The 19,534-nt window shown below is 38.3% G+C and overlaps 1 protein-coding gene across 4 annotated transcripts in view; it reads right to left on the bottom strand.

The window, feature by feature from the left end:
* Positions 1 to 499: 499 nt before the first annotated feature.
* LOC137295371 (EH domain-binding protein 1-like) overlaps positions 500 to 19,534 on the bottom strand; it is an 86,059-nt gene continuing 67,024 nt past the window's right edge. For all 4 annotated transcript variants that reach the window (XM_067826694.1, XM_067826695.1, XM_067826696.1 and 1 more), the window contains 3 exons: positions 18,329 to 18,402; positions 6,287 to 6,401; positions 500 to 2,791 (listed from right to left, as the gene is read on the bottom strand). In XM_067826694.1, the coding sequence (XP_067682795.1) occupies positions 2,707 to 2,791; positions 6,287 to 6,401; positions 18,329 to 18,402 (274 nt within the window). In that variant the 3' untranslated portion in view covers positions 500 to 2,706. The remainder of the gene's footprint in view (positions 2,792 to 6,286; positions 6,402 to 18,328; positions 18,403 to 19,534) is intronic.

Here is a 19,534-nt window from a genome sequence, read left to right as displayed (position 1 = left end):
AGAGAGGTAATATATCTATCGGGCAGAGCCGTAGATGGTCCAGGGTATAGTGGAGACTTATCGAAACATATACCCTGGAGGTATCGAGGATGTGTTTTCGGTTGTTAGAAATACTGAAAAATACAAATACTTAAGTACTGTTTGAAACAGAAAACTGTTACTCTGTATCCCTTTAATTTACACAACTGCACTTAGCATATGTCGAAATACCTCACTTCGGCCTATCTGGGGATTCAGTGTGATGACTAGGACAACATCCAGAAAAGCATGTTTACTTGTAATATCTGGCAAACCTTGTAGCTGTTTTGTACTTCCCCATTTTAATTCCCTGATACAAGGCAGTTATTTAAATGAACTGTGTGTGGACTTTAGCCCAAGTAGAGTTTATATAAATAACTACTGTAGAGAAGGTGATTCAACGACTTACACCATTAGGGCATATTTAATTAATACACATGAAATGTATTAAGCATGATGAAGGTTATAAAAATAAGTACAATTTTATTTTTTTAAATGGAAATAATTGCCCTTGGTCAGTTAATCAAAACTGAAATGTTTCCTTTCTAATGCGATTTCACCGCACATGGCACAAAGCCATGGTCTGTTCCTAATAAGAAGCTTTAGACTTGTAGCTAAAAACAAATAGCTCATTCATTCATCACTTCTCAGTAAACTCCTTTTACTATGTTTCCAATATGTAGTTTGGCTGAAATTAGTTTACTAGAAACAGATATTTCACACTTTCACATATCAACTATATAAATTGCAGAGATAAATGTGAAAAAAGAATCACGAGGATGTTAATAGCTTCACTTTTATTTGCAGTTTGAAACCTTTAGTGGAAATTATCTAGTACCCCACAGACAAGGAAGACACCACTATTTGATTTCCTGAAATAAAAACTGACTTGTCCAGGCGTCAGGTGATGTATGTGTCTGTACATGTAATAAAAACGGCAGAATAAATATATTTCAGCACTCATTTTGAAGGGTACAATTCACAGAAAATTGTCTGCTTTATAACTTTTCCTAAAAAATAAAATATCACCCATCTAGACATTTAAGAGAGGTTTCAGGCATTGTGTAACGTTGTCGGTTTAAAAGAAACAAAAAAAGCTTTATTTAACTTTTGAAATCTTGATTGGCCATATGAACATATGGACCACGTCCAAGGTAGATCAAGTAATCAAACAAATCGCTGTAGTCATTAACAAACATACAAAAAGCCCAGATTTGAGGCCAGTGTGGAATTTTTTCACAAATACGGTACATGATGATACATTAGTAGTATACAAACATCATGACATCAATATGTTATACAGTACACATCGCAGTTCTTCATCCCCCATCATAAACAAGGTGCTAACCATTATCACAGAACATCTTACAGTATCTTACCATATGGGTAGATTGTTTCTTACAATACCCTACCACGCAAAATCTCAAGTTCCTTGCTAAACTATCAGTTCAATAAAGATTAAAATAAAACTAATTTCCAAAATTTACCAACTTTTTAAGCAAACAGTGACTGTATTTGGCCACTCTGCAGTACTTTTACTAGGATTTCACGCTTTACTAAGATTTCACCCGCAGCATAAGGGTGATACAGCTGTCTATTGAAACTGAAGATTTTATACAATGGTCAAGGCAGGCGACAAACATTATTTGCATTTCCAAAGTGGAGAATTTAGTTGGGTGTTTAGATGTTAAAAATTGATTTTTTAAAGCATATTCTAAATGACCAATGCCCATGGAAACCTTGGGGGCCAAACACAGTGGATGTTTTACATGTACAAGTTCATAATTACACATCTTTTATCTTGCAGAAGTACAAGTATTCGGGTTCCTCCATGAAAGCACTCTCTGGTTACATCAAGACTTTGATTCCACTAGCCATGCACTGTGGCAACCAGTAACACTGTTGGTCCATACAGATGTTACCACAAATAGTAGTATATCGTTCAATCATTAACATGTTCATCTAAACTGATGGTGACGAAGTCTGTTAACGTGAACCGTAATAGAAGACACTCAAGAAGATGCGAATGATGCTGATTCTTAGATACGCAAAATATACCAACACCACCATGCAACACATGTGATATTATGCAAGAGAATACCATGTACAACAGTATGAGGAAGAAGCAAGAGGCAGCATATGGTTGGCTTGATCTTAGCGGGTAATGTTGGCATTATGTGGACAGAAAAACCTATGGCACCAGAGACAACTCTCCCAGTGTCCAGATTGATCCTCACTGTAAGTTTCACTCGGTGAGTTCTGCCACATGGACAACAGCAAAACTAGACGATGGTGAAAATAATGCAACCATCACCTACATCCAAATAACTCAAGGTTAAAGTTCAGGGACCAATAGTCCTCAAGGTTTTCATAGCACTATGTTTGCCAAGTCCTTGCACTGTCGTGAATGTTAGCGGCAATCTCATTAAAGATCTTCCATGTCAATACACAAGCTTCTATTTCAAAAGATCAATTTTACGTATGAAATCAACAAAAAGAAACACACTTTCATATAAACACTGGCCCCATCTCAAACCTTTGTTCAAACACCAAACATTGTCACTACACCCTCCAGAAGGTCCTGATGCCCCCCTCCAACCCCCATCCATCCAGCACACTGACCACGTCTTCTTGATCATCTAGCACTCAGTATCACAGTTTAACTCCTGGCAGCGCTGTGCCAACATATCACTGAATGGAGCAACTCTTCTCATCCTTCAATGGAATGCGACCCTCAGATATTTGCTTGTCCAGAAATTCATCTTCCTCAATTCTGAAAACAAGCATACAGCAAATTGTGAGACCACCTGTTCTATACGTTACAGTTACAGTTCAGACCATATGTTATATTCTCCCATGACTTCAGTTAACACTGGATTGTGATTGGTCAAACAAAGTCATTCAGAGATATATGATCACGTTTTAGAGCTATCATAATTTCGTTATATACTTCTATGTGTTGTTTTTAATCAAGTATAGAGCTAGAATAATTTTGTTATATATCTCTGACTTTCCAACACAGTATGTTTATCTCATGAGTATATATTAATTACGTTACAGTTGAATGGAGTGCACATGCTTCATATCTTATAGTAAAGATATATATGTTACAGTAAGGTAGAGGCCATATGTTTTTTATGTTACAGTATGGCAGGGATCATATGTTCTGTGTGTTACAGTAAAGTTAAATAGCACATTCCTCACAAATGACATCAGTTGTGCATCTACAACACTGACAAACTTACAACACTTACTGGAACACATGTCTTTCAGAGGCGTTGCTAAATTGATGATTGAAGTGATAAATAAATGACACAATTTAGAATAAACAACAAAGTTCTATATGCAATATATTTAATACACTTGCATATACATGTCTATGTTATTCGTTTTTGGATTCCTAGGGAAACAGGAAAAGCAATATGACTATGCCATCATGTAAACATTCTGAAAGAGTTTGAAGCTATTTTCCTCATGCTGTAAAGTAAAGGTAGACATGTATATATCAAAGTCCATCACAACTCAAAGCACAAAATGACCCTCTGTAAGAGGATGGACAAATCGGCCTTGAAACATCACTCACTCTAAGATTTCCATTACAAGATCAAAGTTTCTGCTCTTATTGTGATGAAGCCTGTCTTGTCAGCGACTCGGAGGATTAGAAGTTGGGTAGATTCTTCATTAGCAAAGTGAAAATGTCCAGGTCTCCATGACATAACATCTGCTTCCATTCCACAAACCTCTGATGAGATAAGGATGTAACAGTCAAATGTATGCAACCCCATTTCAGTGTCAGGAAACCTTGGCTTAATTCACCAACCTCATAAACCTGAATTTCGCTTCAAGAAGGAGAAAGTTTTTAGTTGCAAGAAAGAGTAAAATTTCATTACAAGTAACGAAGTCCCTCAAGTACACTTGTTGCTGGATACTGAGGCACCTGATATGAACTCTGCTTCAGCATGATGCGTCTTCTCCGTATCAGAGCCAGTCTCCCAGCAGAGAATCATCTTACACATCCTCTTGTCGACTTGTGAAAAACAGGATTTCTCAGATTTGTTTTCATACATCAAAAGACGAAGAGACTACCAATATTTGCTCCATTTTAGTAGTGAGTAGGTATATGGTGTCGAATCATCTCAAGACCTGTTCGTATCTGCCCTTGGAAAATTGATCTGCCGAAGATGGAAACAGATACCCTCGTTTATGATTGCATGAATCTTGAAGCCTGTCCTCCACTCACCTCAATAATTAACAAACAAATAGATAATCGGACACCAGCGCCCTGTCTACCTATCATCCACTAGCCCTATTGTCAGATCCTTTCTAAGTTAACAGTTTGGAATTTAAAGCGGTGGATTTCCTGTAGTCTGTGGTGTTTACTTTGTGTATGATGTCCATGTGAGGACAGCACGACCGGGACGCTGGTGCCACACTGTCTCGCCACCATTCCTTCCTTCAGTTACACACTACCGACACAATTAGGGAACAATCGCACTGTGCCTTCAATCTACACACGTAAACTTGGCCGTCATTGCTCTTTTAAGTGGCACACGTATAGGATGTCTCCGAGCCAACATAGCGACGGCAAGAGTGAAAGTTGAGCTGCTGTACTCCAACTCAGGACGTGCACTTCAGCCTGGCTCCCCTAAACAGCAAACTGTGCTAATAAACACGTGTGATTGCCTTGCGACATGCTTGTTTACCCATTAGTACATATCCAATTTTGGTAGTATGAGACCTGACGAGAGCAAACACTGTCCCCTCTAACTTTTGATATGGGTGTGCTGGGTGTGAAACTCAGTCACGGCTCCTTGAAAAGAGGCCCCAAGGGGGCGTGAAGAGGGGAATTTCTATAGCTTCCATCTTCAAACAGAGCTACAACACTGTCCTGATACCCTGACATTCCCACACCGCGAACATTCCTTGGTCTCATCCTACTCAAACACTCCACCAGTCTCCTTCACTAATGGAGGGACAAAGTAACACTCAGCCCTTTGCAGAAACCAAACATCTACTGAGCGTAACAATTGATTGTTTTCATTTGACTTGGCTAAGTGGCCCATTCTGCAGTATTCATGTTCTGTCAATGGATTTTACAAGATGAACATTTTGAGAATTCTTTGCATGTCTGTTTCCACTGGCCACCCGATTCAGAACATTCCTGACTGTCCACAATGATATCACTTTACTTGTAACATTCCGTATACCTGTTACACAGGTGCTTTCATTACCTTCAAAAGCAGTTTGTCAAAAAACTTAAATAAGGCCTTCTTGTTCTTGAATTTATTTTTTTAGTGGTCACAACCTTTGCATCTACATCCCTGGAAGATAAATCTGACAATCGTACATGGGAAGAGATTACACTATAATTATCAATAGACATCTTTATGCTGTAATCCCTTCATTTACTCCACCAGTCTGGGCTATTCCAATCTTCAGTACGTCATGCAGTCATTCCATATCGACTGGTACTAATTACTGATCAGGGATTACTGTCAAAGGTGTGGACTTTCCACGCAAAGGTAGATCTATGTATTGGAGCCAGTGATCATGATTTAATGTGTTCCAACACACAATTAGATTGATGTACATGATTCATCTCTAACCATCGCTAGATTGGATAAATGAGGAAACAGTTATTTTGCTGTTTTTGGGGTGTTTTTTTTTGCATATTTAATTCAAAACACTGTAAAGTTCTGCAAATGATATAAATAATGCATTTGTTTTAAAATCAGTGAAAAATAGACAAGAAAACAACATTCATTTATGTCCACATTGCTCCATTTTCTTGGCAGTGCTTCACAGTTACTTGTGTCTGTCAGATCTTTTCTTCTGTAATGTAGGAGTGTTCTGTTTTCTTCCAACATGTCTGTCAGTTCCTTTTTCTTCCGAAATGGATGACAGTTCCTTATTTCCTTTCACAAAGAGCGATAGTTTCTCCATCAACAAATTGTGACTATTTCTTTTGGTCAGCAAAACCTGTCAGTTCTTCTTCCATAATGTGTGCAGTTCCATTTTCTCTACATTGTGTGACAGGTTCCCTTGTATCAACAATGTGACAGTTGCTTTTCCTTTATAAAGTCTGCAGGTTTCTACAAAAAACAGCACCTAGAACCTTGAACCACAACCATTTCTTGGAGTTACAAGAGATTTTGAGAGTCCAGTTGTTAAGGTTGTGATACTTGCCTTTGTACTGGAGTATGTCGTTAGCATGACAACTGCTGACATCTCATTCTGAAAGGCTAAGTATTACAACAGTGTAACTTACGCTCTCTCCTGAGTGTCGAGGTGCTGCACGAGTTCATCACGCTTGTTGACCACAGACACAAGTTCCTCTAGCAACAGACGTTCACGACGCTTCTGGGCCTCAGTCTTTTGCCAGTCTGTAATACATAACAGCAGGGATGTTCCAATAATCAAATGTAAAAAACTTATGATTTCCATAATTGATCAGAAAGCATTTGGGAAATAGACCACATTTACAAATGAAAGACAATCAACCAAGTATCCTTACATTACCAATAAATCTATAATTGATTGCATGAAAACACACTGAAATATAACCACATGTAGCCAGATATAATTTCAAGGAAAAAATATTTGGAACTTTCTATGAAAATGCTCAGATTGAACATTTTCTCCTTAGGTTTAAAATAAAAGAGGGTCTTAATGTTTGGAAAAATATTGTGTTGTCCAAAGATTTATTGTTTGATATTTGTTTTTTTTTAATTGTAGGTTTCTGATGGAGTCACCAAACAAATATTCTGAAACACAAAAGTACCATGCATGCCCCCTGACCCCCCAAATAACAAATTAATTGATTATTTACAAAGTAAGATGACGAAATTTCAACACGATATTGTAACAATACAGCCCAGCATACTGCCTATCAAGGATACAAACAACAGTAAGTAATACAGACATTTACAACAAAAGTTGAAGTGCCAGTCATCGTCATGTCCAAGATCATTTTCATTTTCCAAGATCATCAACAAAATTGTTGAAGCGACTGAATGTATGAGTGGTGACAGTATATAAAGGTATAATTATTTCCATGAACTCAGTGATGGAAACTGACATAGTCCAGTCCTCATAATGACAAACCTTAAAAATGGCCAATTTACAGGAGTCTTTGTGATGGCTTAACTATTTGACTATTTAGCAATGACCATCAGACAATGAAAACCTTTAGCTCTCTGCAGTATCAAGTTTCAACAAATTACCCAGACCAAAATGGTGGCAGACACATGCACTGCTGCCAACATCCTAGGCATATGAGAGGGACGGACACGCAAGGCAACTCCCATCTCAGGATGTTATACAAATTCACTTCTACAGTGGGTCTTTAATAGAATATATTTCACTAAAAATATGCTTCAGGACACATATAGACAGGCTAAACCTGGAACCATGAATGGGTATTTCTTACATAACCTCAATCTTAATATAAACATTGCCACAACTTAAATATACATGTATGTCAGTCACATGATACAAGATGATGGGAGATAGCATAAAAAAATAAAATAAATATAGCATAAAAAATAAAATAAATGTTATTTATTCGTCATAAGTTGTACAAAATGTGATCCAAGATAAATAGTTTAGAGACATATTTCAGCAAACTAGTTGCAATTGACTGCCAAGTGCAACCAGGTAAAGGGTTAACACTCGAGTTGCTTTTACTGTCACCTGCCAGAGAACAAATATATGCTGATGAAGCGCGCACACTGCTAGCTGCGATTTAGTGTAGCAATGCAAATACTACAGAATAAACTATCGGCATTGTTGACCAAACGGTGTGAAACAGTTAATGAAAGGTGTGCACAGGGCATTGTGGACCACTTAGAAGGGGCTATTTCAAACATACGCTGTAAGCCAGCAACAATAGAACAGCATGGATTTGAGAGCTGACAAAAAATACCTGTCAATATTTGAACTTCACACTAAAGCGTATTTAGTTGTCAATTTGAGGAGTTGAGATTTGTCCAAATGGAGAACATATGGGGGAAGAAGCCAGGAAGCATATGGCGGTAGAATATGCCATCAAATATGACAAATTAGTGTTAATTAGGTGTTGATTACCGTGAGGTGTGACAGGTGGAACTGGGGATGATATGACACAGGCCAGCCAGATCTTATCTTACACCTTGAGATACATGCCAGCACATGGAAATTACAAATTAACAGTTGTGGGTGTCTCCTGACATAACAGACTCACTGTTCCTGGATACAGGGCTGTATCTCACACACATGGATAATCGTTTATCAATAAATCAATACTAACATTCAGCCAATGTTATGAAAGATGTAATGTGTGTATTATTTCTTAGTAACAGCAATTTAAACCACAAATTAACAATGCCAATTGTCATGCGAGATAAGGAATGAAATACTAATTAAGATACAGGAAAACGGAATGAAGATATCACATTTATTGTTGAATAATCATCATTTTCATTTACATTAAATTCATTAAAAAATGGTACACATTATTTCTCCTGAAAAATTAAATAAACAGTTACACATAAAAATGTCAATTGCCTCTTACATCATTTTTTTAAATCTTGTCGTACCCCTAAAGCAGGAACAATTTTACAATAATACAGCATATGCCATAAGGTACATCCATCCTATGCTAATCATTTATTTAACATTTTCATATTCATCTCTTTAAGCCATACTAGTTCTCAAAAATAATTTCTCATTAATTTTTGTGATATAAAAAAAATGGCAGTAGTTTGTCTATCATGAATAAATTGCCAGGGAAGTCAACTGTCATGACTGGGCATAAACTTTACTCTGTGGATAAAGATGTTTTGTCCCTTCTGCTCAAAACAAAGGCCTGTGTGTGAAGGGTATCGAGATCCACGTCTTAATTTACTACTGTGTTGTCTTTGCCCATTTTTACTGTTATGTCGGTGTAACAGTGGTAGTGGCCACGCGTCACTCACTGTGCCGACAACTTCGACATGTAACAGTATATTCCTTAAGCCAGGTGTTCCACCAGGGCCTTGCTGACAATCCAACTTCCCTTTCAAGTCTGCTGACGACTTAATTTTCTCGTGTCCACTTTTACTGACACAAATCGACGGCGGACGCGCGCAGGGTGTCGGCTTCCGCCTAAGCTCATCTCTAGCATAGAGGGCTGACCAACGTGGCTTGTGTCAAAAACAAAGCAACACATATCACCTTGCAGCCAAGACCCACTAAACACAAGGCCATTATTGTACAACAACAAGAAGGGGGCCCGTGTCAGAAGATGTAACCTGATCTGCTTGGACAGTCCAGAGGAAACATAGGGACATATGGTCCTGGCTTCTTCCTATTCATCTCACTCACAACCACTGTAATGTGCAGGTACAATCAGCCTGGCACACAGTTTGCACATCTTCAATCACACTTGAGGTAGGTGTCAGGCCTCCAGCTCCAGACTGGCATGTCAGACAGCCAGGCCAGGCCAGGAAACAATCAGCACTGATACTCATCTAACACCAGCAGATCTTCGTTGGAATATCTTTCATGCATGGCAGACAGATGTGTACACAAAAACTTTCTGCAATACGACCATTTCTGAAAATATTTTGTATTCAGTCTAACACAAATAAACACAAAACATGCACTTGTTACTCAGCATTAAGTGAATGGGGGAGATGGACTTATTTGAAGTAATGCACAAAACACATTTCACCTACATATAAAGAAAGCTGGGAGCTTTTTCCTAGTGTCCATAGATGTCTAAAAAAGACAGTTGATGTTATATGATACCATGCTGATATATCTGTCTCATGTTGGTAGTTGTGATTTGATTTATTATAACACTCATTTATTTTAGTTATATATTATACACACTCACAGTTTTTCACTGAGACATATATGCTTTCCCTGTTTATGCACACATCTATGTTTTCCTGAAAGTCCTGCAAGCAGAGGTGTTTTCTTTCTGCTTATAAAGGCAGGCATATTTTTGTTAGAAGGAATAATACTGCATTAGTTTTTGTTTGTGGACTGAACAGCAATAAATGGACAACAGTTTCATATGTTCATGACACCGCTTCAGTGGTCTCGCGGAGAGACACCAAATGTGGAACTTCGAGGTTCAATCCCTGGCAGCTTCATACAAAATGATGGTACAAGATGGTAATTTATGCTTTTCTTGCCTGGTGCATAGCATTAAGATGATAAAATAAGGACTGATGCTGGTCAGAGTCAGTGCACTGAGTCTGAGTGGGGACGCATGTTCCAGTGCAGCATGTACCCTAATTCCCTTCCTCAGAAGAACTGCACTTTAAGTATTGAGAGACAGACTCACACACAACACATATCCTGCCTCTTATAAACACACACATGTACCTACTTTACTACAAATGTAATTTATTAAACCCTAATTCCCTTCCACCAACATCAGTTCTTCATGCTTACAGACAAGCACACCATTTTCCTTATGTTCTAAGATATGAAACATGTAAAACATAAAAGGATGGCTTGCAGTGACTTATGCTGGTATGTCTGTGACTCCTGTCTTCTGTGCACTGTTGTGAATGTTCTTGTACACTGAAGTCAGCCATCTTACATCAGAATAATGAGCTGAAAAGTGCTGATTCTAGGCCAATCATATGATTGATAGAATCAGCAACAGTGTTCAAATTTACTTATGTTGTCGCCAGTATTCCTGTTCCAGATGCTCTTAGCCGAATCATGGAGAACAGGGTATGACTTATACCCTTGATAAAAGTATGTATGAATACATACGATGAGAAAGAATACTGGACCTGTATAAAAGCACACTCAGGCTTGTTCAAAATCTTGGGCAAAAATAAAAACGTCCATCCATAGTAAATAAGCCCAGGCTATATGTAGTCTTAGTCTTTGTAGCAAGCATGGAATAATGCTAACCTGTGTCTAAGCGCAGCCAAGCATGCTGGGACAGGCTGCCAGGGCAGGGTGAGTGAGGTCATCACTGAAGAATGTTGATGTCTGCCACATAAACTCCCCAATCAAGATCCTTTTCATCAGAGAGATGCCGCCAGCTCAGATCAACCAATAACTATCTAAGCATTCTTCAAGAAATTACCTCAAGCATCAATCCCTTTTGAGCACAGAGCTAAACGTCAGGTAGACCGAGAAATAAGTTGACTTGGGCGAAGCGTTGTGGAATCCTCTTGGTCTCCTGCCACTCAACCCCCCTCTCCGCCATATGGCTGTGTTGTCTTCCTGTCAAACACAATCACGTAATTGCTACCGTCTTGCCTAAATGTTTTGATGGTAGCTAGAGAAACAATTAGCAGGCTGAGCGTCTGTGACTGAAGACTGGCGTAATCCCTTTCAAGTTGCTGGCTGTGACAGCCCAGAAACAATGGGTAGATTCCTCATGCACCACCTCGGCCATGTCCCATCGCTGCTGCCTGTGTACCACTATCCTGCACGTTCATCTTGTACCTGTCATGCATGATAGATGCAGCTCTCCTGGCAAGGAGGTAGAGTCTCGCCTCATTCACTCTCGAGTGTGCGTATACAGTAAGCCCATATGTTCCTTTAATGAGAACGGCTGATCTCCACAATTGCCTCTCTATGATAGCAGTGTCGCAGAGCATTCATTTCAAACAGTTTGTCTTTTAAATTAATACTAGTAGTAACAACTTAGAAGACGTATTGTTTATTGATATTCATACAAACATAAATTTTGCCTATATTTAAGTGAAACCTAAAATAATTATTGAAATATTGAACTGTTGCATTTCATAGTCTTCATGGACTTGTGCGTACAATGCCTGAGAGCATCATCCCTGACATGACAGAACTTCTGCCACTGCATTCTTGTTGACATTTCGTTAAGTCAAGAACAATGGTGTGATCAGTGCTGACCACCTAACAAAGGAAGGTAGGGATAGATTATTCATTGTGCTCTGTCTTATGCATATTATACTGAAGAAGTGACAGGGCCGTTAACCAATAACCTGAAGATCAATCCAGTCTGTTAAAGTGTACAAAATAATACTTGATTAAAGTGATTTGAAGTAGAAAGGACATAGTGTCACAGATTGCTAGTACCAAGAACTGCATACATTAATAAACACACAGGTATACTTTCACCCGAGTCCAGAAAGTGGGAGTCACTGAAATATTTCATAGGTGAACACTGATATATTATGAGTAAAAAAATTGTTAATTGTTATTCTGCATGTTTATAGATGAAAAATATACACGTATATAACTAATCAAATTTATGAAAAGTTTATTATTTAATTTTTCGACTCCTTATCATGACAGATTTCAATCATAGAAATTGTTCATTTTTGTTGCATTACACTTTTAATGTCCTATCAATTTTCATAACATTTATCGTAAAATAGATTCAATACATCCTGATCAAATCCTAAAATCACAAATTCATTCTTGTGTCAGTCAGAACAACACTAATTTCGATGACATTTTCCAACAAACAGAATTGAAATACAATGTATCCCCATAAGGGTAGACTTGTAGCAAACCCTGACGATTGTGTTCAATGGTGACACAAAAACAGATAAAACTGGGGCTTCAATAAGTTTCCTTCTTCAGTCAGATTTGAATAGAGTTGAAGAAAGCAGTAACTCCCATTATGTCTGACCATGTTAAGGCTCTATAACAAGCTTTGTATTCACTCAGTATGTAACATACTTTAAACATGGAGTCAGACACCTATACACATTGATAGTGACTGGTACAAAGAAGACCCACTCACTGACTACACCAGTTTCTTCCTGGTGGACTGACTTCCTGTAGGTTCAAATATTAATCCTGTCATATCTCCGTAATTATTATGACATAAAATGTCTAGAGTAACTTTTTCTTGTTACAATATTTTCCTCACAACATGCTGCAATGTGTCCGCAACAAAATATGAAGGAAGTACTAAACACTCTAGTTTCATGCTCAAGACATGTCCATGCAAATAGATCCAGATCTGAAACAGTAATCATTGGAACTAAATCTAAAACATATTTACCTTACTGGTCCTAAGAAAAGAAAGATTTATGGATGTCAACTTCTTTATTGTGAATAACATGTTTTGGAGCATATTCCTAACATATCCACTTTCATCAGGTGAAAGGGCAAACATACGTTTGAAACAATGTATTCTTCACAGTAAAGAAGTCAACATCCATAAATCTTGCTTTTCTTATGCATTCCACTTCTAACTGCCCTTCAAAGACTTATTAGTTCTCTCAAGAATACAAGACATAACAGTCACTTATTGGTTTCGAACTATTTTCTTTCAAATCTGTACTGACTTCATCTTGTTAAAATGTTAACCCAGAATGTAATCACTCTGATTGTGGCGCTGATCCTCAGCTGTATGAATAGGCTAGAGTTGTCCCTGTTTAACAACCCTAGTCCTTGAGTCACTGCCGTACATATAGCTCGTGTACATCTATCTGATAATGGGATTTACCACTATAATTGATTTGCACACCACTAAAATAAACTGCCCCTTCTTTCCTTAAATGGTATTTGACTGTAAGCACTGGCTAAACTAAACAGTGTAGACTTAACACAGTAATGCTCTTACAGACCATGGGTCTCCATCATTTGTAGGGGGATAAGCGGATCACTGGACACTGCAGCTTACATTCAGATAACTGATCAGGTGGTGGAGCAGAGAGGGTTTATTGGGCTGAGCTGGACAGGCAACATATATACACAGAAACTGTGAGCTGTAGGGATGAGGATATTTTGTGCTGGGGCTGGACAGGGAGCATATATACAGAAATCATGAGCTGAAGGAGAGAGGGTGTACTGGACTGGAACTGGACAAGAAGTATATATACAAAGAAACTGTGAGCTGAAAGACAGAGGGTGTTTTGGGCTTGGGTTGGACAGGCAGCATATATACAGAAATCATGAGCTGAAGGAGAGAGGGTGAATTGGACTGGAATTGGACAAGAAGCATACATACATAGAAACTGTGAGCTGAAGGAGACAGGGCATATCTGGATGTGGCCGGACAGGCAGTATATGTATATATACAAAAATCATGGAGGAAAGATGGGTATATTGACTTGGGACTGGACAGGCAGCATCGGTAAACTGGGCTGAGGCTGGACAGGCAGCATACACACAGAAACTGTGAGCTGGAGAAGAGAGGGTATATCAGGTTGGGACTGGCTGGTAGCATATATACGGAATCGTCATATGGTGGAGAGTGGGTATATCTGGCGGGTAAAGGACAGGCAGCACATATTGGTAAACAGACACCGGAAGCTGACGCATAGTGAGTATAATGTGCTAGCAGCCAAAGTACAGATATCATGAGATGGAAGAAAAGAGGTATTTCCACATGCCTGGATAGGGCAGTATATACAGAAATCAGAAGATGTGCTGAGAGTACATCTGTATGCATGTTGGCTAGAGAAGAGCTGGCAACAAACAGCAAGGCTGAGACCTGAGGCCATGGGAGTACACCTCAACATGAAGTAACATTGTTGGCAAAGGTTGATGAAGCCAATAACATCGCAATGGAGGTCCCCATTTTAACACGCACCTGCGTGCGAGGAGCTACTGCTCTGTTTGACTGGACATCCCTCTCTGTGACATGCGACAAAGATAGCACATCCTGGTGAGGCACCTGTAGAGAGAAGGCGCAGCCCAGAACTCCCCCACTTAACAAAGTCCAGATAATATGTCCCCTGAATAAAGGCAGGAGGCAAGAGTTAGCCACCTGGTCCTTGCTAATGAGCAGGTTCATGGGTGAAAGATCCCTTGCTCTGTGTTGGCCATCCACTTCAGGAGGAGATGGTCAATTGACCTGTACAGCGATATGAGGCAAGTTTGTGGTGGGTGTTACAGCATACCCATGCCATGACAGTAACCTGAACTGCCTGGTGTGATCCTTGTAAGGATGTCAATAGGTCAGTGTTGCATATGCTGGACCATAATGTACAGGATGGCCACCTGCTCCAGGCAGACTGAGGTGTAGTCTCATCTAAAACACACAAACAACACTCAAGGACCTGTGATGAAGACATCTACACAATGAGTAAACAAGTAACGTGGTACATACCACACCTGTCTGGAATTTTTAACTTTGTAATGTAAACATTTTCATAAGTGCTCTTACTGTCAAGATAGTGGGAGTTTAGATTTTCCCAAGTGCATTAGAATTGGAGGATCAATTACAAGCTTTCTTATTGCAAGTCATGGAACAGTTGAAAACATGAAAATTTGAGTAGAGTTTCATTCTATCCATTTATCTTCATCCCATAACTGAGAGATTACTCATGAACAGGTATCTCTCTATTGCTGAACACTCTTCATAAAAATGCATCTCTACAGCAAAACACTCTCTTAAAACCATCACTTCTACAGCTGAAGACCAGACATAAGTCAGCCTCTCCTAATCCCTAGACTTATTGTAAACCAGCAAACCGGGTCATAAATTTAGTTTGCATCAGTATGATAACACTTTATAAACTTTGACACTCTCGCAATTGTTGCAGTGGCTAGCTTTGCAGTAAAGACTTTAAAATGTATTTTGATCAAGGCAAAAAGACTGACATTCGAATACCATAATCATGGCCCATCTACGAGATAAGGCCAAACTGCCTTAAATTTTATTTTTTGTTTACGATAACATTTCTTTAAACATTTTTAATCCAGCAAAGTAATTGGCCTCTTAAAGATAACAAACCTCAGGGAAGGTTTGTCTTATCAAGAAACATTGATATGAAAAATGGGCATCTGATGAGATTAGCATAAATGTCCAATGGAAGAAGTTGCCCAAGACACTGACGGCCCACACCAGTGATCTGACCATGCCTTCTACTGCCTGTAGCCAACACAAGCACTCCACATGTTGTTGTTTCTGTAGGGAAACACGGAAAACACAGGCCGGAAGAAAGGCGTGTAGAAAGGTGAACAATTAGTTATCAATAGAAGGATTAAAACTCTAGCATTGTGTGGGTACTCGGTCAGCGCTCCTCAGACAAATAGCTCCGAGTCTCCCAGGGGGTGGGGAGTAAACAGTCGTCAAGGGGAGGGGGACAGCTCCCAATCCCCCCAGGGCAGATCACCAGACTGGAATGAACCAAGCAGTATTTTCATATCAAAGCAAACAAATGTCACGCAGTATGGCATGTGTAAACAGTCTAGCGAGTTACATTAATTGTGAGGGACTTCATTAAATGTTGCCAGCATACTTGGCTCCTCACTCGCAGACATTCCTCCTGTCAGTTGTGGTCACCTCAACCTACAGCCAACCTGGCTGTCTGTAACCCTTCTGTTTCACAATATACACCAACTGGTACACATGCGGTGATACCCAGTGAGGCAAAGGTACTCCATTGTATTTGATAAATTTATTTAAGAACTGCAACATGGGTGAAACGTTCTCACAAAACCATAAATAGAAAGCAGACAAAACAAGAACAGAGTATAATTTCCAAAGGATGTTAAAAAATGATAATTGTTCCCAATACTCAACACTGAGTAAGTTTAGTTTTATGCAGCACTCATCAATATTCCAGCAATATGGCAGCAGTCTCAATATGATTACATCTGGACCAAACAATCCAGTGATCAGCAGCATGAGCATTGATCTCCACAACTGGGAACCGATGACATGTCAACCAAGTCAGTGAGCTTGACCACCTGATCCTGTTAATGGCCTCTTACAACACGCATGGGTTACTGAAGATTAATTCAAACCTGGAGAAATACATTGGTCCTGTGACTAAAATATGCATAGAAACTAACCTGGAGAGTAAAATCTCTTACCTCATCAAAAGGCAAGAATTTATGGATGTAAACTTATTCATTTTCAAGGACGTGACGTTTTGGTATATATATTCGTCCATAAACTCATCCATATATTCATCCATAAATTCGTGCCTTTATGTGTATCTCATGTTAATGCAAAGACTTAATACCTCATCATTTCATTACTTAACAAGACCATTATATTTCCTGTACCAAGGCTTGACAATAAGGCTTTCTTGACCTTTTGTAACTCACAGTAAGACCATGCTGCATGCTTCAACAATAATATGTGACCTTAGGCAGAAGCCTGAAGCCTGAATCTTGCAGTTCAATCATGTAAGCTCAGCTAACTATAATCAATATTGTAGCACTAAACTGACGCCAAAGGTACAAGCTCCAGTTGTAGATATGAAATTTTTTGGCACACACAGATAGTATCTGGCAGTACAGAGCAAAGCTTCTGTTGATAAATTCACTCATCTCATTGATGCTAATTCTCAGCTGACCTTAATCTTTTATTGACATGATAATCCTAAACAAGCGCATATGATCAAAGGATTTTACTGAAAGAAAACACATGTAAACATATCAATTTGCTCACCACAAAACCCAATCTGTAATTGTATTTCTTCACAATTACAACTAGTATTTCTTTATCCTCATGTGTACAGTTCTATTAATAGGTTCTGTTGATGAGGTAGGTACCTTCACATGAAAAAAGAAACCCATGTGAAACATTTTGTTGCTAGTCAATACTGAAGATGAAGACAAAAAGAAAATGCTGTTTCCATTTCCCAATCTGAAATGTCATGTCATGCTATGGTCCAATCAGGAGGAGTTGAAGTAATAATTTCAACAAATAATTTTCAGGGCATTAATATTGCACACAGAAATATATTACAATTTTATTCAAAATATCCTCTTCAATGTACAAACATATTCACTAAAATCAAACAGAAAGAAATCGTTTTGTTAATTTTTACTTATTTAAATGGCTTAAAAATATAATCTGGGAGTAAAGCCACACAGGGGTTGAGCTCTAACATAAGCACTTTCAACTGGGTGTTAGTTCTTTCATAGCTGATGTGAAATAGGCAATGTCTTACTACAAATATTTACCAATCTCTCATGTTAAACATTTTTCTTCTTCAATTTTAGGATTGAAAATCGAAATGGTATATAAAAAGTAAATATGAGACAAAAGATATAAAAAGAAAAAAAAAAAAAAGAAATTTTACAGCCGTCCCTGTAATTCCTTTTTCGACTAGTTCAATTTCAATTTCTAAAATGTTCAGGCTTTAATTAAACCCTCATCATTAGTATCTGATTTTGTTCCACATGGACATTATTACATTGTCATTGAAACAACTGAACTTTTATCAAATGTTCAAGAAGTAGGACAGCGTCTTCCATTACGTCTGCAATCCCATCGCCCAAGAAATGCCATCTTAGTCCCAGTAATTCCTTGTACTAATGTTTACCTAACTATTTAGCAGAACATTTTTCATTCCCATAAAATAGCAAACATGGTTTTGATTCTGCCTAAATATTAATTGCTGCAGAATTGGCCTACCTTCAATGCCCATCATTGCCCGCAGCTCTCGATTCAGCAGCTCATAGCGCTGTTCCAAATCTTCTTCCTTTTCCCTGTAAAGAAGATTTAAGAAAAGCCACTTTATCGAGTGTGGAACAAATCCTACGGCCTGACTGGTCCTCACAGTTGCAGTAAGGCTAGGCTAAAACTCAACAAATCTGATTTTATGGCATTACTATAATGGTCTTACACCTATCAAAGTAAGATACTTTCAAATTAATGCAGAATTAATTCTAAAACTGCCGGGGAGCTCCACATCCAGTATAAAAGAAAAGCCCATTGCCTACAAAGCCCAATGTAAGGCTGACATGGTCTACTTATGCTTGCTTTGCTGGAAAAGTCAACAAAATGCCTAAATATGTCTTTATCTCAAGCTAGAGCACAGATCATTCCACAGTTTCATTGCCAAGTCCCCAAAGCCGTGTAAAGAGGATAACACTGCAGTAGGCTATAAAACAGTTCTCATGTGGAAACTGGCATTCAAGCTCTGTCACTACTCACATACAGAAGTCGCCCTAACTTAACAATACATTCTTTTGGCAATTTCAGAAAAAAAAAATGTTTCGGCGAAGAACCTGCATGGAAGAGGCATCATTTTCAAATGTTGGAATATTGTACTCCTTGTAAGGGGAATGTGTTTTCTGTGCTTGGATTACGGAGTTTATGTGTTACATGAGACATCGTACATGTGTGGCGGCCAGTTTTATGTGTTTGTATTTTAAAGTGTGTTTCATTCAAGGACAGGATTATACAATGTGTGTGGATGGTATATCACATGTGCTTTCACTTCCAGGTATAGTACTGGACACCTGTATCTTCTCACACAGAAATGGCATTCCATTTTGTTTTTGATTTTGGGTTATTAATAACATTTAGGCTATTTCAATAACTCACTTCAATTATTTTTTAAAAATGTTTAATAAATATGCTCCTTTTTTTAAAAAAAATATTAATAAAACTTTTTCTGATTATTACCTATTTCTAAACTCAGTACCACAGGAACAATTGAAAAGTGAACAGGGAAGATCACAAGGATACAAAAATGTTTGTATCCTTTGATGTAGTTTGTCTAAAAAAATTCTGTCCAGCTCCTTTTTTTTTCAAAAATAATATCAATCAATTCATTACTGCATATTTTCTAAAAAATATTAAAACAAGTAAATGACATACATACTCAGCAAATTT

The sequence above is a fragment of the Haliotis asinina genome, chromosome 8 (genome assembly GCF_037392515.1).
Source record: "Haliotis asinina isolate JCU_RB_2024 chromosome 8, JCU_Hal_asi_v2, whole genome shotgun sequence".
NCBI lineage: Eukaryota > Metazoa > Mollusca > Gastropoda > Lepetellida > Haliotidae > Haliotis > Haliotis asinina.
The sequence above is the reverse complement of the archived record's forward strand: the minus strand, read 5'-3'. Positions and strand labels throughout refer to the sequence as shown.